Consider the following 23,983-nt stretch of genomic DNA (forward strand, 5'->3'; position numbering starts at 1 on the left):
AGAGATAATTTTTAATTCCTAACATGTTAAGATTTTCTTTCTGTTTGAGATACTGTTTATTCTTCTTGGCTTAGTTGTTTGCTGGATGGGAAATCTTGTTTCTTTGGTCCTGGCGTGTATTACCTATTTCTTCTTTGCAGTTAATATCCTTGAGTATTTTCTCTAGCCATGGTTTTGAAGACATAGATTCCCTCAGTTTCTGTTTGTCATGGAAGCTTCTTATTTCCCCATCTAATTTGAGAGATAGTTTTGCTGGGCAGGAAATTTTTGGCTGGAAGTTGTTTTCTTTCAGAGTTTGGAATATGTTACTCCACGCCCTTCTGGCTTTCATGACTTGGTTTGGGAAGTCTGGAGTGATTCTAATTGGTTTGCCTCTGAATGTCACGTGGCCCTTTGTTTTTGTTGCCTTTAAGATTCTCTGCTTGGCTTCCACATTGGTCATTTTGACAATTATGTGTCGTGGGGATCCTCTTCTCCGATCCTGTCTAAAGGGAGTTCTATAAGTTTCCTGGATCTGTGTATCAACCTCTTGCTCTATGTTTGGAAAATTTTCTGCTATTACTTCCTTGAAGAGATTATTGATCCCTTTGGTTTCACCTTCTTTTCCCTCTTCTATTCCAATTATTCTTAGGTTAGCCCTCTTAAAATGGGCCCATATTTCTTCAATGTCAGATTCCTGCTGTTGGATTTTTTTTTTCTAAATTAGAAACTGTGCATTCATTTTTGGAGTGATCATCTTCTAAGAGCAAGATTCTATTCTCCATGTGGTCTAATCAATTGTTTATACTTTGAATTGAGGCCTTTACTTCAATGATTGCATCCTTAATTTCTTTTAGACTCTCTCTGAATTCTTTTCAAAGGTCCTGTATTATTTCTACAGTTATTTTCCTGATTTGATCTTCTAGAGATCTCTGAATCTCTGTGTTAACAGGTTCTGATGTTGTGGGGTTATGGGCATTCATTGCTCCATTGTTATTCCTCTTTCCTATGATTTAGGAAATTTGTGCCTTCTCTGGGTTCTTCCCTGGGTCACTACGACTTCACTTAAGGTGCTCTGGATCTCGAGTCTGTGGTATCTCAGCTGCCACTACTCCTTCACTGGGTTGTATCACAAAGTCTCAGACCCAGGGAGTCAATCGAGGCTGCTTGAGACCATGGGGATGCCAGACTGGGGATTCTCCCACAGGGAGCTGTGACAAGGGTGTGATATCTCTGTCACTGCCACTCCCCCAATGGGTTGGACTGAAAAATCTCTGACCCAGGGAGACTATCAAAGCTGCGCAAGTCCCTGGGAGTGCAGTACTGGAATTTCTCCTCTAGGGGCCTCCATTTGACTAACGGTTGTTGAGTGCACTGATCTGTAACTGTTGCAGACTCGGTGAACTCACCGCTGCCACTGCTGGCAATATGGTGCCACTGCCACGCCCTCGACCGTGAGGCTGGCATATTTCTTTTCTGGTTTTGAGCTCTGCTCTGAGTCCCTGGAGGGAATGCTGGGCCCGGCCCCTGGGAGCTTTAGACACTCCTTGCACCCAAAAAACTGCTGAATTACACCTGGCTGTTCCGCAGCTGCTCACCTCAGTTCACTGTCCACCCCTCCTCTCTGGAGGCTGGTAGATTATTGAGTGCACTGATCTGGAGCCGTCCAATGAATTCGCCACTGCCGCCAGCAGTATGGCACTGCTGCTGCATCCTCGGCCATGAGGCCAGCCTATCTCCTCTCTGGTTTTGAGCTCCGTTCTGAGTCCCCCTCCTCTCTGGAGCCTGGTGCTGCGAGGTAAGATGGCGCTGGTGCAGCTCTGCGCCGTGGCTCTGGCTGCGGCACTGCAGGCTGGTTTCTTTTCTGGTGTCTGGTTGTTCTTCTAGCCCTCTTTTTCTCTGTCCCTTGTACTTACAGTTTTTATTTCTCTGCTGATGGTGTTTTCTGGCTATGAAAGGTGCTGGTTTTGTGGTAATAGATATCAATTGTTAGCAGGATTCATAACCACCACTTTTCTCCGTCGCCATCTTCCCAGAAGTCCCTCCAAACCTTTTTCTTACATAGTATGTTCTCCAGAGTTCCTGAGCATGTGGGGGAGATGCAGTCTACTTTCAGGGAGATTTCTTCAAAAGTTCAGAGTGGACTGGATTGAATAGGTGTGCTTCTGAATTCTGGCCATTGCCACCACCACCATGTTGGTTCTTCTCCTGAACAGTTCTCTTAAATAGTATGTTGTCCAGAGTTTCTCAGCATATGGGGCAGGAGCAGTCTATTTTCAGGGAGAGTTCTCCAACAGTTAAAGGCAGATTGGATTGGATCTGTCTGCCTCTCCCAAATACTGGCCACTGCAATCATCATCTTGGTCCATCTCTTCTCCCTTATATTTTAGATAGGAAGTCATGGCTGTAAATGTCTATGTTGTCCCAATCAGATATTAAACCAAAATCTGCTGTCCAGGTTTTCTCACAGGCATACATGTCCTATCCGGCTGCTGCCATCTTCCACACCCCTTTTCAAACACTCCAAAATTTATTCTTGCTCCTCACAGCACTAACATTTGGACTCATGTGACACAAAATATACTAAATACACCTTTCTTCTGTGTGTTCAAGACCAAGTCATCTAAACAGATCCTAACCTCACAATTAATTGGTCTTGATCTAACTGAATGAGGAATTAAAAAACAGACGAATCCTACATGACATCCGTTTTGGGTTTTGATGGCTATATTCATGATTCTCGCAAGAAAGCTCAAGTTCCAGAAGACAACATTTCAATCTTGATGATTGTCCCAGGAGACTTTCTGCAGATAGAACCAATGTCCTATGGTCTCAAATGCAATCACAAGGACTTCCGGGAAGATGGTGACCGAGAAAAGCGGGACTTAAGAGCCCCGCTAACAACCAATCTCCATTACCACAAAATCAGCGCCTTTCATAGCCAGAAAACACCATCACCAGAGAAACAAAAAAATCACCAGGCTCCAGAGAGAAAGCAGACTGAGAACAGAGCTCAGAGCCACAGAGGAGATACACCGGCCTCACGCCCGAGGACACGGCAGCAGCGCCATACTGCCGGCGGCAGCAGCGAGTTCACCAGATGGCTACAGCAAGCTGAGGTGAGCTGCTGCGGAACAGCCAGGCGGGATTTTTCAGCGCAGGGAACATCTAAAGCTCCCAGTGGCTGAGCTCAGCACACGCTGCAGGGACTCAGAGTGGAGCTCAAAACCAAGAAGAAATAAGCCAGCCTCATGGCCGAGTGCGTAGCAGTGGCACCATATTTCCACCAGCGGCAGCAGCAGCGAATTCACCGAGTCCAGTACAGCTACATCTTCGAACTCAAGAACAGTGAGTCAAATTGTGGGCCACAGAGGAGAAATCCCAGTACTGTACTCCCTGGGACTTGACCCAGTGGGGGAGTGGCAGTGGCAGAGATATCACACCATAGGAGAACGTGCAACCTGGCACCCCCCATAGTTTAAAGCAGCCTCTATCGACTCCCTGGGTCGGAGACTCTGTGATACAACCCAGTAAAGGAGTAGTGGGGTCTGAGATACTACAGACTCGAGATCCACAGCACCTTAAGTGAAGTCATAGTGACCCAAGGGAAGAACCCAGAGAAGGCACAAACTTCCGAAATCATGGGAAAGAGGAATAACACTGGAGCAATGAATGCCCACAACCCCACAACATCAGAACCTGATAAAACAGAAAATCAGAGATTTCTAGAAGATCAAATCAGGAAAATAACTGTAGAAATAATAGAGGTGCTTTGAAAAGAACTCAGAAAGAGCCAAAAAGAGATAAAGGATGCAATTAATGAAGTAAAGGCCTCAATTCAAAGCACAAACAACCGATTAGACCACATGGAGAACAGAATCTCTCTCTTAGAAGATGATCATTCCAAAAATGAAGGCATAGTTCCTAATCTAGGAAAAAATATCCAACAGCAGAAATCTGACATTGAAGAAATATGGGCCCATTTTAAGAGAGCTAACCTAAGAATAATTGGAATAGAGGAGGGAAAAGAAAGTGATACCAAAGGGATCAACAATCTCTTCAAGGAAGTAATAGCAGAAAATTTTCCAAGCATAGAGCAAGAGGTTGATACACAGGTCCAGGAAACTTATAGAACTCCCTTTAGACAGGATCGGAGAAGAGGATCCCCACGACACATAATTGTCAAAATGACCAATGTGGAAGCCAAGCAGAGAATCTTAAAGGCAACAAAAACAAAGGGCCACGTGATATTCAGAGGCAAACCAATTAGAATCACTCCAGACTTCCCAAACCAAGTCATGAGAGCCAGAAGGGCTTGGAGTAACATATTCCAAACTCTGAAAGAAAACAACTTCCAGCCAAAAATTTTCTACCCAGCAAAACTTTCTATCAAATTAGATGGAAAAATAAGAAGATTCCATGACAAAGAGAAACTGAAGGAATTTATGTCTTCAAAACCAGTGCTAGAGAAAATACTCAAAGAGATTAACTACAAAGAAGAAATAGGTAACACACACCAGAACCAGAGAAACAAGATTTTCCATCCAACAGAAAACTAAGATTGGTTATCTGTGGAGATTCATTATTTATGTTAGTCTTTTACCTATCTCTAAATTGTATTGTTTGCCTTTATTGTTGTTAATTTTTAGGATTTCTAGTTGGAATATTAATATACCTTCAGATATAGCATTTGGAAATATTTTATCCCATTCTATTAGTAACTGTTAACTCTGTTTACATTGTCTTTGGATATACAATAATTTTTTATTTTTTAGGGAGTTTGTATACTCTTCTGTTGCCTGTGCCATTGAAATCATATCCAAGAAATCACTGCCAATTTCAATGTTGTGAGGTTTTATGACCCAGATTTTCCTCTAAAAGTTTATAGTCTTAAGATTTATATTTAGGTCTTTTATCTATTTTGACTTAATACTTGTATATGGGATTAGGTAAGGGTCCAATTTTATTCTTTTCCATGTAATTATTATTTTTCAACAATATTTAGTTAAAAGATTATTATTTCCACCACCAAATGTTCGTGGAAACCTTGTCAAAAATAACTTGATAATATAGGTAAGAATTTAGCTCTAGGCTTGTATTTAACTCCAGTGGTTTATATATCTGCCTTTAGAACAGTACTACACTGTTTCAATTATTGTAGCTTTATCAGAAAATATATATCTTCTAGCTTTGTTCTTTTTCAAGATCGTTTTGGGTATCTAGAATCCATATTCCATATTAGGATAGATTTTTTTCTAAAAAATAAATATATAAATATATGATAGTTTCACCTAAAAAAATAGAAAAAAAATATTCTCTTGTAATAAAGAAAGCAAAAAGAAATATTTAAATGTTATCTTTAAGTCATCAAAAGCTTGGTATCAGACAAATGAAACTGTTATGTGAGATTATCATTTTTAATTTTGGATAAATTGCTATAATACTAGATGTCAACCACTAAGCCAAGTATGGGAAGGAGGGATGGGGAGAGAATGGGGTGGGGATCGGGTGGGGGCTGACTGGGTGATGTGTGCATGTATGTCTACAAAAGTTTGTATCCCACTATGATGTATGAATACAGTGCACACACAAAAAATGCAATCACACAATAGATAGCCCAGTGCCAAAAACAGAAATAAATTTACCCTTAGACTGGTCAGTTTTTTGTTTTAATTTCTCTTATTCCACAATTCCTAGAGGATTTAAGGGTTGCTCTTATATGGGAAAACTCTTACTGATTCTACCTTCACCATTGTCATCAGCCTATTCATGAGTCATGCATTCCCTACCCCGAGTGTAATACCTATTTATACCTTTGGTCTCTAGATCTTGTTACCGAACTCACAGCCACTTTATTGGCCATCCCTGGGTTAATAGATGATTATATACAAATAAATCAATTAGCTTGTTTAATCATCAAAACAGCTAATGATACGGCCTTGGTTTGGGTAGCCATCAATAAACTATGATAAAGTACTGTTCAAGGTTATTGTTTTAAGTGCTTGTTATTTCAGCCAGTCCTAGCAAAAATGTAAACCTCTAAATAAAATTGTAACGCTTTAAAGTCCAGGTCACTATAAAACTTGGATAGATTGTTTTAGTTTGTTCATTACTTTGTTAACCAGTTTATAAAATTATTTCAAAATGTAAAGCAAGGAAAGAATCAAGACAGAAAGAAACCAGTATGTAAAAATGAGAGAAATATAAAAAGATACATGGGTATGAGAAGTTTTTGTTAAGAAAGGAGAAAAAGAAAAGAAAAATATTTTGAGATTAAGAAAATTTTGTATGGTAAAGTTAATCTTAAGGATCTTCCATATGGAAAAGGAAGGACTAGAATAAAAGCAAATGGTTAAAAGCAAGTCACAGAGGGTATGGAGTATGTCACAAAATGCTTGCAAAGGATAAGGCTTATAAAAGGAATATTGCATATTTGATAAAGATGATTGTATTTAAAAAATAGTTAAAAGGTTTCTAGTGAGTTTCTATTAAGCTCACCTCTCTTGGGATCCCTGGTTGCCATTCTGCTTATATGGACTATGCTTGCTAAATCTTGGAATCAGTTTTTGTTTTCAATAGGCTTAAAGCTATCATACTTCAAATGGTGCTAAGAGTAAACCCAAGATGAGCATCTACCAGAATCCCTTAGATGGCTGTGGTGACCTGAGACATCTGCCAATCTAATTCCCCCAAGACAAGCTGCTTGCATGCTGCCTCAAGGCTGGGTCCCCATTCCATTTCTTATCGGCATGGAAGTAGTCAGAGAGACTTGCAAACCTGGTTCCCTTGCCTATGGGTGTAAGCAAGTTAATAGAAGAGGGGGAAATGATCCAGTTTTAGATAATTTTATAAAGCAGAACAGGCATTTAAAAAGTTAAATCAGACTGATTCCTAGTCTTGCCAGCCTGCTATTTGGGCGGCTTCTGTCCTCAGCCTGCTGGATTGGCATGGCAACAAAGATAAGCTGAAGGCCAACACTAAGAAAGTTACAGACCTAAAAACCAGAAGGCTACAGCCCTGGGAAGAACAACAACCAAAAAATACATTATCCTCTCACATAGATGCTGACAAAGCATAGGCTATTGTCCAGGGAACTTAGGAATCCAGATAAAGAAGATTAGATAGGACAAACCCTATTTGAGGTACAGGTGTCCAGGGGATATCAGCACTTTGCCCCATTGTGTTCTCTTTATTTCTCTTTATTTCCCCTCATTCTCTCTGTGTGCTTGTAATAAAAATTTGCATAAGCATTGAAATCAAAGGAAGTCTCCAGGTTTTTCCCCTAAACTAACCTAGGAGAAGAATCTACCACCAACCACCCAAAACCATTACACTGTGTATCTTTCGTTACTCAATAGATATATTCCCTATAAATGGATGGCCCTGTGAATGAATTTGAATCGTGGTTCCATGTATTCACACTTTCCACTGGGAGATGCTGACATTGGCCATCATTCCTTTGGGGGCAGGAGGTCATCCTTCCTCATCTCCCTCCCCAGTTTAAAAAAACCAGTACTTTGTTTGATTTTAATGATTACTGATCATCTATGATCTGTGGAAGTATTCTCATACCATTAATTAATCATTTTAACACAGACATTTACATTTGATACTGGAGAATTAATTAAGGGAATCCTATTGCAAAGTGAAGTGTCACTCCTGACTGATCTAATATTAGTTTAACACTGGTTTTATCTGAGTTTTCTTTCACCAAGCCCTTAACTAGAACAACTCTTGAGTGTTTTTGCAGCATTGACGTTGCAATATTCGTGTTTTACAGACTGTTCTGTCAATTCTTAAAAGTCAACAACCAAAAAAAAATAAAAAAGAAAGGAGAGAAAGAGAGAGAGAGAGAAAGAAAGAGGCACAGATATAAACTTTCTCAACAAGACCCCAAAGGCACAAGAAACTAAAAGGCAAATCAATAAGTGGGATTGCATGAAACTGAAGAGCTTCTGTACAGCAAAGGAAACTGTCAAGAACCTCAACCAAGACCCAACAGAATGGGAGAAGATTTTTGCCACCTACCCCTCTGATAGAGGATTAATATCTAGAATATACAGAGAACTCAAGAAACTCAACACTAAGAAAACAAAGGATCCAATAAAAAAAATGGGCAAGTGAGGTAAATAGATACTTCACAAAAGAAGAAATTCAAATGGTCAATAAATGTATGAAAAAATGCTCAACATCATTGGCAATCAGAGAGATGCAAATCAAAACTACCCTGAGAGTTCACCTAACTCCAACTAGAAGGGCAATCATTCAAAACATAAACAACAACAAATGCTGGTGAGGATGTGGAGAAGTGGAAACTCTAAAACATTGTTGGTGGGATTGCAAATTAGTGCAACCACTTTGGAAAACAATATGGAGGATCCTCAGAAGAATGGAAACGAATTTACCATTTGATACAGCAATACCACTTCTTGGTATCTACGTAAAGAAAGGAAACCAAACTACCATGTGTATCTATGTTCACAGTTGCACAATTCACCATTGCCAAACTATGAAACCAGCCAAGATGTCCATCAACAGATTAATGGATTACAAAACTGTGGGATATGTACACAATGGAATTTTACTCAGCCCTAAAGGAAAACACAGTTACATCATTTACAGGGAAATGGATGGAACTGGAGGACATTATGCTTAATGAGATTAGTCAGTCACAAAAAATAAGAAATCAGATGTTTCTCCTAATATGGAAAAGCTAGGGAGCAATGGATAACAGGAGGAACTCTAGATGAAGAAGGAGATTCTAAAGAGGAGCAAATAAGGTGACCTAAATGAGGGAGGGGGGAAGAGGGAAACTCTCTAAAGTACATAATGTACTTACACATATCAAAGTCAATCACTAAGCCAAGCATGGGAAGGAGAAATGGGGAGGGAATGGAGTGGGGATTGGGTAAGGGTGCATGTATGTCTCCACCTTCTTTTATCCCATTAAGATGTATGACTATAATGCACCAATAAAAAATTTTAGGGGGGGGAAATGTGGTCAATTTGAAATGAAAGTGAGTAGTGAACTCAGGTCTTAATGGATATGCTCATCCCGACCAGAGGCCTCTGATCAGAGACTTCCCTCTACATTCTCCCTCTGCCGCAGATGCATGGATGTTGATTGACTAATGAGAAGTAGTGTCTCTAATGAATGACAGTGGAGTCGAGATGGCAGCTGGGGAGCCAGGGAGGAGGGAGATGTCCCGACTCCTATTATCTTGCCACTAGCATCTTGCTTTTATTGAGGGTTATAACCAAAACATCATAAGATATTATTAATCACAGGAAATAACAAAGAAATAATAAGGTGAGTTAGGGAGTAACACCAAGGTGGTCATAGATGAATCAGGGAAGAAAAGGATAAATAGGAAATCAGTCAGGGTCCTTGCTTATGGGTTCCATTTGGTCTTTGGAAACTTGTCTGCTTGTAAACAATTCCCACTTAGGTGGGCAGTTTGTGCCCTTCCCAAGCCAGACTAAAGTGACTTCAAAGCAGATGCCTAACAATGCTCTCAACATTCCTTACTCCTATGGCCCCCAAACAGGAATCAGGATCACTGGCCAACAGCGATATTCCTATTTACTAGAGGATTTTCCAGAAGAAGGCTCCTTGTACTCACAAGAGTCCCTGGTGACTTTAGTGGACGAACATTCCAAAGGTAACACCGTGTATCAGGTGCTTCCTCAGATCTCATAGTGAACAAGAACAATGACTTCACCCTTCAGAAGGGAGTTTGCTTTCTGAATAAAAACAGAAGCAGAGTTACCAGGTGGCATAAAGGAGCACAGAAGTGGTTAGCGTTGGTGGGATGAGGTTGAGGCGGGCCTCGCCACAAGAGCAGCCACTGTGCCTGCGTCTCACAACCCAGCAAGGGGGCTGCACTTTGAAACCCTGGTGGCCCACAGGCTGCTTTCTATTTCTAGAGAGATTCAAATGAGGGGGAAAAAGTACACAGCTTTTCCCACCACTTGTCAAGCTCAGTACTCCCATCTTAGGGTCAGGAAAATACACAGCTACCCATGATGGCTGAAGTTACATAGGATTCAGAATACCAGTGGCTGAACACAAACTGGGAATGATCACACAGGGGCTAGAATGGTTTTTTTGTTCGTTTTGGGGTGTGTGTGTGTGTTGCTAAGAATTGAACCAGCAACATTCTACCTCCCAGCTACCCCCAGCCTTATTTTCTATTTTATTTTTTAGTTTGAAACACAGGCACTCTGAGATGCTGAGGCTGGCCACGAACCTGTGATCCTTCTGGCTCAGCCTCCCAAACAAGTACTGGGATGACGGGCATGCATCATCACACCTGACTAGCATGACTATATAAAATATACCTTTATTGGTGCATTGTAGTTTCACATTGTAATATACGTTAAACTACGCGCACATAGCACTTGGCGAGTTTCCCTTCCCCCAGGCTCCCTCTCCACTCCATCCCTTTCCCCAAATATAACGTTGAGACGGGCACTGGTATCCTCACACATGCAGGTAATAGCAATGGAAGTGCCTCCTATGTTGATTTTCCTCCCCCATCACAAGCCTTCCCTGGGCCACCCCCTAGCTCCACTGGGGTTTATCTATCTTCCCTCTTGTATCCCCCTCACTCCCTAGCTTCTGCAAATGAGAGAAAATATATGATCTTTCACTTACTATGACTGGCTAGTCTCACTTAACATAATGTTCTCCAGGTTGTCATGGCTTTTTAAAGAGGTTGGCAGAAAGGAGGCTACAGCAGCTAGGTTCATTGCCTGGGCCCCACCTCCTCTGTGACACCAGCCTCTTTCTGTTTGCGGGGGGTCCTGTTAGCACAAGGCAGGAAAGGATCCAGAGCTTTTAAAGATATAGCTGGCAGCACAGGGTCTTAACTCACAACTTTCAGCTGGATTGCTGTTCCCACATGCCTCCCGCATCTCCACGCCCTCCCCACGTTCAGAACCTACCCGAGGACCTCCTTGTCCAGGGATGTGCTCACCCAAGCCAGTGAATGCCAGGCAAGATGCTGAGGGTTTCATGCACTGCACCCCACTGAATCCCCCCAATCCACGAGGCAGGTATAATACCCTTAGTAAGAGGAACCAAAGGTGCTGCAAGGCCAAGTCCTGTCCCCATGACTTCAAAATGGCAGAGATTGGAATGAATCTCGGGGTTGGCAATTGATCCCAGGGCATTGTATCTCTGAGCTACAACCCTTGTTTGATTTTTTTTTTTCTTTTGAAGCACAGTCTTTCTGGGTTTGCCAAGGCAGGTCTTGAACTTGGGATCTTCCTGCCTCAGCCTCCCAAGTACTGGGATTACAGGTGTGCAGCACCACGCCTGGCTCCATGTGTGCTCCTAAGCACTTTCTACGTGACGCCACCTCCTCAGCGACACACCTGTACTATAGTCAGGACTGACTTCCAATCAGTTGGGTCCCTCCATATACTTGTAGATTTAAGCACATAGGTACGTGTGACCTTTCTGCAGTACACTGAAGGCTCTCTGAAGGATGCTGTCTTGTTCTCCTGCTCTCCTAGGGTCCTGGTATAGACCTCCACATAATACCAGTTCATTTATTGTGGTGAGAGGGCAGGGTGTAGTAGTTGGGTTCAGAGAATAAGGACAAGGAATTCAATTGTACTGAATACTAGATCCTGCCCATACTTTACAGACTGCAGTAGTAGTCATCATATTGGTAGTATTAGAAACTGAACCCAAGGACATTCTACCTCTGAGCTACATCCTTACCCCTATTTTATTTTTTTAGTTTGTCAGGGTCTTGCTGCAGTCTTTATTAAGTTGCTGAGGCTGGCCTCAAACCTGTGATCCTCCTGCCTTAGCCTCCCAAGTACTGGGATGACAGCCATGTGCCAGCACACCTGGATTTCTCTTTTCTGTGTGTGTGTGTGTGTGTGTGTGTGTGTGTGTGTGTGTGTGTGTTGCTGATGATTGAACCTGGGGCCTTTAGCATGCTAGGCAAGCACTCTTAACACTGAGCTAATTCCCAACCACAGACGGTATTTTATTCAGTCTATTTTAATGTGTTCTGAGAAGGGGCTATGCCCCTTCTTTGGTAAAGGAAATCTCAGTGTTTCTGGGGTTTGTAAAAACTGAATGCTCCACCATTTTTTTTGATTTTTGATTTTTTGTGGTGGTGGTACCAGGGGTGGAACCCAGATGTTTTCTACCTCCAGGCTATACTCCCAGACCTATTTTTTTTTTGTATTTTCTTTGGAAGCAGGGTCTCACTAAGTTGCTAAGAGCCTCATGAAGTAGCTGAGGCTGGCTTCAAACCTGTGCGATCCTCCTGTCTCAGCCTCCCAAGCGTGGGGATTACAAGCGTGCCCCACCACGCCCGGCTGCTTCACCTAATTTCACATCTATGGAGAGCAGCGAAGCAGGGATTCTCTACACATTCCATCCCGCAGTGATGCCCAGTGCTCCCGCATATAATTGACTTTCTGATTCCCAGCCAGACCCACAGTTAATTCTAATTGCAACTGGCAGCTCTTTAGAGAGTTCACTATTTTTCTTGAGAATATATTCTGAAAACATACGTCACTAAGTAAACCTAAAATTAATAGGATTGCCAAGTTTAAAAGGGCAAGAACAGTCCTTGGCCTCGCATGAATGAAACTTGAATGCAAGACCATTTCACAGAGGCAGAGGAAGGAAGAAAGAAATCCATAAACAGCCACCACCAAAAACAGGCCCAGCATGGATATAAAGGCTCAGGAGCTGGGAAGTAGAGTGGATTTCAGGAAGCGCTCACTCCTGGTGTCCGTGGCGGAGACAGTTTAATCCTCTACCAAGATGAAGCTGCTGCTGCTGTGTCTGGGGCTGACACTAGTCTGTGCCCACAGACAAGTCGTGAGAAGCAACTTTGATGCATCCAAGGTAGAGTCATGGAGCGTAGCAACATCTGACTTTGGGGGTGGTGTGCAGGATTCAGAAGTCGGGTGGGTCTTTTCCCGTATTAGATAAAAGGAGTGATTTCTGTCCTGCCCTAAGAGCAACTGCACTGTATTACAATATGACAGTGCCTGGGGCCTTCCATTCTCTCTAAGTAAGGGTCAGTAGAAATAGCTCTGGGTGTCGTGCCCATTTCATCTTCCCTTCACCACTCTGGGTCTGGGCCCACTAGCCCAAGTTCAAGAAGAAAAGTTTCCCATGTGATATCCCTTTGCCTCTTTTCTACCTTACTCATTTTTCTTATTTTTTGCAGTTTTCAGGAAAGTGGTATTCTGTTCTCTTGGCCTCTGACCAAAAGGAAAAGATAGAAGAAAATGGTAGCATGAGGGTCTTTGTGGAAGACATCGAGGCCTTGGAGGATGGTTCCTTATTCTTTAAATTCCAAACAATGTAAGTGGAGTCAGTTTTAGTTGGGAAAGGGAAAGTGAAATGCTAGGTGTGGTGTTTTGGACCTCTACACACACACACACACACACACACACACACACACACTAGGCCTGTGCCTAAAATCAGAGTTCTTCACCTGACACGGATCCAGGTCTTGGTGGACCTCAAGCTTTTCAACCAAGTTGCTTATAGGAATACATTTATTGTGAGTGGGGGAAAGGTTAAGTGCATGGGATTTGGAATCAACAGCCTGAATTTGAATTTATCTCTTACTCATCATTGAACAAGAAAATCCATCCCTTCCTACCTTCATTTCCCAATAGGTAAAAGGGTGATGATAATTTTTCCCTCATGGTTTCATGTGAGGACCCACTCAGGTAATGTTTGTGAAACATCGACCTGAAAGCTGGCAGATGGTGAAGGCTCAGCTACTGACAAGCGGCTAGAGTACAGAAATAGTAACAGTGGGAAGCGGTGGTGAGAGTTACGAGGGGAAGCAGTTGTTCAAGCCATTCCTAAAGTATTGAATTAAGTGAAGTGATTATAAATAAAAGATTTTGGTAAGTGTACAAAAACTTGTTCAAAAGCGAAGTGGAACCAGGGACTCAAGTTATGAGTGGAATAAGGGTGAGGGAGTGAGCTTCTTCAATATCTCCTGGACACCAATTCATTCTATTTTTCAGTATAAATGAAGAGTGTACTAAGCTTTTTTTGGTTGCTGACAAAGTAGGAGATGGTACCTATACTGTTGAATGTAAGTATATTTAAAAATGTAACTTATATTTCCAACTGTAAGGAATTTACTAAACCCCAATATCTTTAGGATCTTGATCAGTTCCAGCTGATGGTTATATAAGTAGTATAGTAGGGGCCATCTCAAGACAATATACTGAATTTAGGAGAAACGTGTGTAAAAGTCAACACCTAGCACATAATTCTATCAGAATAATTTTTTGTGGTACTGGGAATGGAACCCAAGAGCATTCTACCTCCAAGCTACGCCCCCAGCCCTATTTTTGTATTCTTTATTTTGAAACAGGGTCTCACTGAGTCTCAAAGGGTATCACTAAGTAGCTGAGGCTGTTCGCGAACCGCGATCCTCCTGTCTCAGCCTCTCAAGTGCTGGGATTACAAGCGTGCGCCACCACGCCTGGCCAGAATAATTATACAGATCTAGTCAACTGTACCTCCAGAAACAAAGATAGTTAGCGGGAAAAGAAAAGTAAATTGGGCAAGACAGCTTCTCATTTCCCGTCGCCTGTATGATTATACCTGGTGGCCACTGCCAAGTATATTACCCAGTATATGGCACCACATATGTAATACTAGTGAATTGATAGAGAGGACAGAGATAAATGACTGGCAGAGATGCTGAAGGAGGTGGAGAGGTCTCAAAGAGGATGATAGAAGGTGGGTTGCTGCTGTGGCTAAATTTTTCTACACTACTGGTCTATTCGTTAAGATCTTTTTTTCTTAGAAGTCGCTTGAGAAGCCTAGGGAGATGCAAATAAAGGCATTAGACATTTTTACTATCTCTTTAAGAATATGCAATTAAATTTGTTTTTGTAAAGAGTACAAATGTATTCCAGATTATGCATTTGAATTTGTTTTTGGAAAGAGTTTCTGTTGCTTTCCATGGGCCAAAATTTTTGAACTGGATTCTGTTTTCTCCACAGACGATGGACGCAATAAATTTTATGTAGTTGAAACAATCTACGATGAGTATCTTATATTTTATCTCAAGAATGAAGATGATGGGGATTCATTCCAACTGTTGGAACTCTATGGTAGAGTATTTTCATGCTGACACTCATTTTGGGGTAGGAAGAGAGGGGAGGAAGGAACCCTAGATACAAAATAATCTTCTCAATCTTATCCAGGACCATCTTTTCCCCACTGAATACAGATGCTCACCTTTGGTAACCCCTCAGACTCAGTAATGGGAAGAATATGCAATCTCTCCTCATGCTAGAAAGATCTCTTACTGATATTGAGTTCAGAACAGGGTAGAGTCCACCCAAAACTCCTGCCTGAGGACCTAACTGTATTTACTCATTTCCCCTCCTTCCAAACCCCTGGCCCTTTATAACCAATACCCAAGACCCAGTAGTTACTGTCACTCTTCCCACAGGCCGAACACCAGATTTGAGTCCAAAACTCAAGGAAAAGTTTGTGGAAATTTGTAAAGAACATGCAGTTGAAAATATATTGGATCTAACCCAAGTTGGTAAGTTGAGCTATGTGGCTTTCTCCTGAATACTATATCACAGAAGGGAGAAGTCAAGGGAAGGTAGTCAGCCTCCACCCCCCTGTTTCCTGACCTGGAGAATCACCTGGCTTTGCTCAGGGAAGTCCATTGTGACTGGAGTCTGAATGTGTTCTGTTCTGCCTCTGCAGATCGCTGTCTCCTGACTCGAGGTGAATTAGAGGCCTAATGCTCCAGGTATGTGCTCTCTCACCCTGGTGTGGATCAGGGACCAGTTTCTTCCAACGGTATTGGGAGTGTATGTTCAGTAATTATGATTAAAAATAGTTTGGTGGGGAAGCTTGGTGGGGGAGCTTGAGATCTGGAGTTGGATGACCTTGGTTCAGGACTCAGTCCTACCCTGAGCTTTTGAGGAAAATGACCTAAGATATATTTTTTTTTAAGGGGAAGCAATCAAGCATACCTTACAGAGTTTCATGTGGGTGCAATATGGGTGACAAAAGCTCAGTAATGAATACTGTGCTAAAGATCATTAGGATAAATTTTCAAGTAGAAAAGTAATAGTAGCAGCTGGGCATGGTGGTGCACATGCGTAGTCCCAGTACTTGGGATGCTGAGATAGGAAGATCACAGGTTCAAGGACAACCTCAGCAATTCATTGAGATTTTGAGCAACCTAGTGAGATCCTGTTTCTAAGTAAGTAAATAAATACATAAATAGGGCTTGGGGTGTAGCTCAGAGGTTGATGCCCTCAGGTTCAATCTTGGTGGACACACCAAAAAAAATTGGTAGAGCATGAGTATGTATCTGTATTTGTGATCCATTGTCCACATCCCACCCTACAATTTGAGATAAAAATGTCTTCCTTAGAACTCTGTACAACCCTGACTTCTCATTTGGGAATGGAGCTGTCCGACCTCACAGAACAGACCCCTAGTTTCCTCATCTATCTTTTACATCAGACTTACTGTGGGGCTTCATCAAATAATATTTTTTTTTCTTTTTTGAGCTTTTTTGTGTCTTATAGTTTCACATCATAATGTAAATCATGTTGACAATGATATACATGCACACGCTCTTGGTGCCCCCCAGATGATGTTTAGATCTAAACGTTTATTCAACTTTAGATCCAAACATTCAAACCCCAATCTAAACATTTACTAAAAAGTAGCTATGGCTTTACTCATTATTCTCCAATTTATAAAAAAAAAATTATTTAAAACTTCTTACGCTAAAGATGGCAGAAGCAAGCCTCAGACCCTCCACGCCCTCTCTTCCATTTTTCACAAATTCGTTTGGGGGAAAGTTAAAAGCAATAAAGGAAAAGTCAGTGAACTCCCTTCCTCCCCTTAGTCTGGTAAATATCACAAACTAGAATCCAAGGCGAAAGCTATTTCCTTACCATTTTTTTCTGGAATAGAATTTCTTTTAGCCAGGTGGTACACACCTGTCATCCCAGTACTGGGAGGCTACAATAGGAGGGTCTCAGATTCAAAGCCAGACTCATCAACTTAGTGAGGGCCCTCAGCAACCTAGCGAGGCCCTCAGAAACTTAACGAGAACTTGTTTCAAAATTTAAAAAAAAAAGAAAGGGTTGGGGAAGCTGGGTGTGGTAGCACATGCTTGTAATACCAGCATTCAGGAGGCAGAGGCTGGAGGATTGCAGTTCATTGACAGCCTCGGCTATTTAGCGAGGCCCTTTGCAACTCAGTGAGACCCTGTTTCAAAAATAAAAAGACTAAAAAAAATAGGGCTGGGGGTGTATCTTGGAGGTAGAATGCCCCTGGGTTCCATCTCTGGTACTGCAAAAAAAGAAAAAAAGGGGGGGGGGTTTGAGGATATAGTAGCTTGGAGATAAATGCCCCTTGGTTCAATCTCCAGTACAAATTTTTTTTTTTTTTTTTTGTGGTACTGGGGTTCCTGGAAGCCCTTTTACCTCCGGGCTACACTCCCAGACCTATTTTATATTTTTATTTGGAAACAGGGTCTCCTAAGCCAGCGCGCGGGGCTGGCTTCAAACCTGCGCAATCCTCCTGTCTCTGCCTCCCAAGCGCGGGGATTACAAGCATGCGCTACCACGCCCGGCTCCAGTACAAAATTTAAAAAGAAAAAAGAATTTATCTTATCCTGAGTAATTCCAGATTGCTTAATACATTTCTGTGCCCTCTTTCTCCTCCTCTCATTTAGTTCTGAGTGAACACTTTCTCCAGCATCATCCCGTCCTCATCCCCACAGCATCTTGTGACAAGTTTGGGACCTGCTTTCCATCACCATTCGATGTGAAGTTGTTAGCTCTACTTCTCTCGCATCTGCACTCATTACCTAGAAACGTTCGTCAGCTCACCATGAATCAAAGGTTTTCTCTACATTTCTCTCCTTGCCACAGCCAGGGCAACTCTACATGAATGAGATCTTCCTCTGCCTGCTCAATAAACACTTAGCCTTGAAGTCAGGTGACTTGTCTTTGTGTGTGGGAGGATGTGAGGCTGATGGTGTGCGGACGAGGAGACTCCTGTGCCCTGTACCCACAATCTCCTCTAGAGCCTCAGAATCTGCTGGAGTGTCAGGATTTTCCCTCCTCTGCAATGATCCCCATCCATTGTCCCAGGTCCCCCGACTGCTGCCTGCCCTTCGGTCTGCCTATATTTTAGTGACCTGAGTAGAAAGACCATTCTATCTACCATGAGAATATAAAACTCACTTTATAATTTCTCCATTCTAGAATTCTCTTTTTCATTGAGGGCACTGATAGATAGATGCCCCTGAGGCTAACACCAGCTAGAAGTGGTTCAGGACATGCCTTGTGCAAAAAATAAATTAAAATTACATTTAAGGCCAGGCATGATGGCACACATCTGTAATCCCAGTACTTAGAAGGCTGAGACAGGACAATCACAGGCTCAAAGCCAGCCTCAGCAACTCAGTGGGGCTCACATCAACTTACAGGAGGACCACAGGTTTGTGGCCTGTGAGAGGACTGAGATGCAGGCTCCTGCTTGAAGGGTTAATGAAGCAACTCGCTCCTGAGAAGCAGCGTGGAATGCCAGGCTGGGAGGCGAGCGCGCTTCCTCTAATCAGTGAGCTATGGGTCTTGCCGAGTTGCCTTCAAGGTCGGAAGCAGCTCCGGCCCTCCCTCTCTCTGAATGTTCTTCCCAGCACAGACATCTCTCAGAAAACTTATTGGTATGATAAACAGCTTGAGATGTTATGAGCGGTCACAGGTGTTCTTTGCTTCTAATTGTAAAACAAAAAGTTCCTTTGAGACTCGTCCTTTGGCTTTACTCACACACATCCATCGTTGCTGTAAGATAACCTTGTAATGTCTAAAATAGTTAATTTGTCTATGGATCCCATAGAAGCTTTCTCTATAATAAAGTCTGATTGCTCTTTCAATAAAACATGCAGTGTACATGAAACCTGCATCCCCTGTGTCCCGTGAACTGGCTTTACCCTTAGGTCTCCAGTGCACTAGACACTGACAGTGGCCAACCTAAGCTGCTTAGTAAGGCCCTCTACAACTCAGTGAGACCCTGTTTAAAATAATAATAATAATAATAACAATAACAACAACAGGGCTGGGGGTGTAGCTCAGAGGTAGAATGCCCCTGGATTCAATTTCCCAGTACCAAAAACAAACAAACAAAAAATCAAAAACAAAAAATGAAGCAGCCAAGTATGGTGGCTCACGCCTATAATCTCAATACTTTGGAGGCTGAGACAGGAGGATCACAGATAAAGGCCAACCTCAGCAACTTAGCTGAGACCCTCAGCAACTTAGCAAGACTCTGTTTCAAAATAAAAAATAAGGGTGGGCATGGTGGCACATGCATGTAATCCCAGGATTTGGGAGGCTGAGAAAGGATCATGGTTCAAGGACAGTGAAGCCCTCCACAACTTAGTGAAACCCTGTTTAAAAATAAAGAATAAAATATAGGGCTGGGAGTGTAGCTCAGAGGTAGAATGCCCCTGGGTGGTTCAATCCCCAGTACCTCAAATAATAATAATAATAATAATAATAATAATAATAATAATAATAATAATAATAATAGAAAAAATAAAATAAACTTGAGGGTATATCTCAGAGGTAGAAGGCCCCTGGGTTTAATCTTGAGTAACACACACACACACACACACACACACACACACACACACGATTGAGGGTGTAGCTTGAAGGTAGAATGCTCCTGGATTCAATCTCCAGTAAAAATGACACCTACTATTCTGTATAATTAATAAGCACTAATTTTAAAGAAAAAGTTTGTACAAAGAGAAATGCCAGTTTGCATGACATTCCATATTATATGCTCATCACATTTAGCTTAACTGCATGTGGTATAATCTATCCGATGTATGTGCCTGGGGAGCACTTCTTATTCAGTACTTTGTTTTAGTATATAAAAACACGAAGGAGACAAGGCAGTCAAATGCTGCTGGAAAACCCAGTAAAAGAGAACTGAAAAAGATGTCCATTTGATTTAGTATCTTGGAGAAACCAGAATCGACCTGTTCCTATTGGGCGACAGGCACAGCAGCCTCTCCAAGATCTCTTAACTATCAACGTGGGGATCTGTTCAGCTCATCCAGCCATGAAAGAAGAACCCATAACTGCTTTTCCATGGCAGCTCTGGATGGATGAGGTTAACTGCAATTGGCAGAGGAAGAGGACTCCAATTTGGCTGACATCAGAGGCTGCCAGTGCAGGCGGACACAGCGCCACCATGTATTGGCCAGCCGGAGACCCACGCAGTCCCATCCCTTCAAATTTGATTTCTTCCTCTGCACATCATGAGGTTTCTGTGGCAAAAAGGTGTGCGTGCGTGTGTGTGTGTGTGTGTGTGTGTGTGCGTACATGTGTATAATTTGCAACTATTAGTTTGAGAGTCTCACTAAACTACAGAACTGATACACATTATGATCCCTTATGAAGATAGAAAATTCTGTTATTTTCAAAAATTTGAGGAGTGCAGCCATGGCTATTGACTTTAACCACCACTGTGTTGGTTTCCACTCATCATTCTATTTTCTACACTGCTTCCAATGAAAACTTTATTTTTTATTTATTTTTATTTATTATTATTTTTTGTGGTGCTAGGGATTGAACTGAAGGGCATTCTACTCCGAGCTACACTCCCAGCCCTGTGTTTTATTCTTTATTTTCAAACAGGGTTTCACTAAGTTGCAGAGGGCCTAAGTAGCTGAGGCTGGCTGCAAACTCATGATCTTCCTTTCTCAGCCTCAAATATTGAGATTATGGGTGGGAGGCACCATGCCCGGCTCTGGATCCCCTTTAAAAAAAAGTGTGGGGTGGGTATAGAAAGCACGGAGATAGGACATCAGCCCAGTGCTCACAAAACGGTTAATGGTGGCCTGGCCCTTCGCAGGATCCGTAGACCAAAGGGGTCTCTATGGTCTGACTGATAGATAATTCTGGAAAGTCCTTTAAGTTATCACTGAAATACCATATCTCTCTTTGCTTAATAATCTACTGATTGGTGGGATAATTGATACCACACAAAGCAACTGTCACAAGTGAGTGAATTTGTTAAGGTCAACAACTTTTAACTGCAGATTTCTCAGAAATTTTGGTCTGGGAGAGAGTCTGGTTTAGGGAGTGAAAGGCCTGGAAAAGTATGTAGAACTTCTAAATTAAATTTTTATTTCCTTGCTATATCTCCATTCTACCTTTTACTGTGTGTGTGTGTGTGTGTGTGTGTGTGTGTGTGTGTGTGTGAGAGAGAGAGAGAGACAGACAGACAGACAGACAGACAGACACACTGGGGATTGAATACAGGGGCACTCTACCTGAGTTGCAGCCCGCAGCCCCAGCCCTATATATTTCTTACTTTAAAATAAAGTAACTAAGCCGGGCGTGGTGGCGCACGCTTGTAATCCCTGTGCTTGGGAGGCGGAGACAGGAGGATCGCACTGGTTCAAAGCCAGCTATGCTGGTGTAAGAGACTCTGTTTCCAAATAAAAAAATATAAAATAGGTCTGGGAGTATAACCCGGAGGTAGAAGGGTTTCCAGGAACCTCAGTACCACCACCAAAAAAAAAAAGTAACTAAATTCTCGAAGCTAGCCTTGATCTTGTGATCCTCCTGCCTCAGCCTCCAAGTACTGGGATTATAGGTAGGGCCACCACACCTGGCTTCTGACCTCATTTCTTACCAACTTTCCTCAAAAGAGGAAAATAGCCAAAGACCTCACAAACTTGCATATTAGAAATAAGTACAGATGTTAACACAGAACATCATCCACAAGGCAGTCTAATCGGAACTGTATCTAGGGTTTCCCCTCTTCTCTCTTTCCTGTTCTGTTGGGGAAAAGTCGGTCTGTGCTCCAGCACTGTATACAGAGGATGCTCAGGCTGCTGACAGTCTCACTAAATTGCTGAGGCAGGCCTCAACCCTCCAATCCCCTTCCCTCAGCCTCCCAAATTCTAGGATTACAGTTGTGCGCCACCATTCCCAGCAAGGTACAAAATTTGACAGGCAATTTTGGGAATTGTGAGGCTCAGAGGCATCTTGGGGAGGGGCTGAGTCTAGGGAGCATCCTTGGAAGCAACTGGGGAGGTCAGAGAAGAGGTGAGATGAGGAATCAACTACTGAGGGTTGGTGGGAGTCAGTTATTGAAGTATCTTGGAGCTCAGAAACCCAGAGCCTAAGTGAGAGAATACTGGTTGGAGATGAATGAATAGGCAGTCCAGTAGACGTTAGGAAGTCAGAAAGCTATAGGTTTTAATGATAGTGGGGAAAGAGGTCAAAGTTTGAGTTCGGGAGCATCTTTATGGAGTCATTATTGATAGCCTCCAGACTTCAGTGATTAAGGAACTTTTGTAATTTTTTGATTGGAGGGACCAGAGGTAGTCAGTAAGGAGATGTTGATATGAGATAGTAACTGGGGATGTCTATGGATGCTAGTGAGTGGAATCTGTGCAATCTATGCTTGATCATTAGTGGAATCAATCTCAATTGACCTAATAACCTTTCACTATATCCCATGTCTTAAAGGCTGCATATCACTTCCCATTACCATTACCATTCACCCGGGGACCAGGCTCCTAACACAGAAAAAAAATTTTTTTTTTGGTGGTACTGGGAGTGGAACCCAGAGACTTTCTACTTCTGGGCTATATACTCCCAGACCTATTTTATATTTTGTTTAGAAATAGGGTCTCAGTAAGTTGCTGAGATCTCACTAAGTAGCTGAGTCTGTCTTCAAACCTGTGCAATTCTCCTGTCTCAGCCTCCCAAGTGTGGGGATTACAAGCATGTGCCACCATGCCTGGCTAACACATAAACTCTTGAGGGAAAAACAACATTCGAACTGTTGCACCTGTAAAAGCAAATGATCGGAGAATCACTAAGTATCAGTGTTGGTTTTCTGTTAGGATCAATTTGGGTACCAGTGGAAATTGATGGAGATGGTACCTGCCTGTAGACATCTTGACTTGTAAGCACCACAATTGCCTTTGAGTAACTCTTTGAGTAACCACATAGGTTTCCACCATCCATTACTCACATCTCAGGAGTTAATTCTATAACAAGCTAGTATGTGTCCTTCCAATCAATTTAAATAATTTAATGTCCTGCTATTCAAAATGTGGACTACAGACAACAGTTTTAACATCACCTGAGAGTTTGTTAAAAATCAGAATTTCAAGCTCCATGCAAGATCTACTGAATCTGAACCTGCAGTTTTACAAGATCCCTGGGTGATCTGTATGCAAATCATGAAAAGCACTGCATTATCATACATATAGATATCCATGCATAATATATTGCATTGCCTGATGTATTAAGTAAATTTTACATGTATCATACTCTGCATGCCATTCAATGGATTGTTTTTTGTTTTGTTTTAACTTTTCATTGGTGCATTGTATTCATACATCATAATGTGGTAAAAAAAAAAAACTTGTATAGACATACATGCACACATCACCCAGTTAGCCCCTATGCGGTCCCCACCCCATTCCCTCCCAGCCCTCCTTCCCATGCTTGGCTTAGTGGTTGACTTTGATATGTTTAAGTACATTGTGTGCTTTAGAGAGTTTCCTTCTTCCCCCCTCACTTCCCCTCAGTTAGGTTGTCTTATTTGCTCCTCTATAGGATTTCCTTTTTCATCTAGAGTTCCTCCTATGACTCATTTCTCCTTAGCTCTACCATATTATGGAAAGCATCCGCTTTCTTATATTTTGTGACTGACTAATCTCACTTAGCATAAAGTCCTCCAGTTCCATCCATTTCCCTGTAAATGATGTAATTGTGTTTTTCTTTAGGGCTGAGTAAAATTCCACTGTGTACATATTCCACAGTTTTGTAATCCATCCATCTGTTGATGGACATCTTGGCTAGTTCCATAGTTTGGCTATGGTGATAGCTCAGTTGGTAGAGTGGAGGACTGTAGTGGATATGCTGTAATGCTTTGTTTTTGAGATCTAATGATGCTAATACA

The 23,983-nt window shown here is 42.1% G+C and overlaps 1 protein-coding gene across 1 annotated transcript; it reads left to right on the forward strand.

Annotated features, from left to right (window-relative positions):
* Window positions 1–12,775: 12,775 nt before the first annotated feature.
* LOC308272128 (allergen Fel d 4-like) lies at window positions 12,776–22,590 on the forward strand (the record flags this gene model as incomplete). Its single annotated transcript, XM_080708911.1, has 7 exons — window positions 12,776–12,859; window positions 13,188–13,324; window positions 14,005–14,075; window positions 14,998–15,108; window positions 15,453–15,548; window positions 17,715–17,857; window positions 22,537–22,590. 7 exons carry the CDS (start codon window positions 12,776–12,778, stop codon window positions 22,588–22,590), a joined length of 696 nt encoding a protein of 231 aa, XP_080565037.1.
* Window positions 22,591–23,983: the final 1,393 nt, after the last annotated feature.

The sequence above is a fragment of the Muscardinus avellanarius genome (assembly GCF_963383645.1).
Source record: "Muscardinus avellanarius genome assembly, chromosome: 13".
Lineage (NCBI taxonomy): Eukaryota > Metazoa > Chordata > Mammalia > Rodentia > Gliridae > Muscardinus > Muscardinus avellanarius.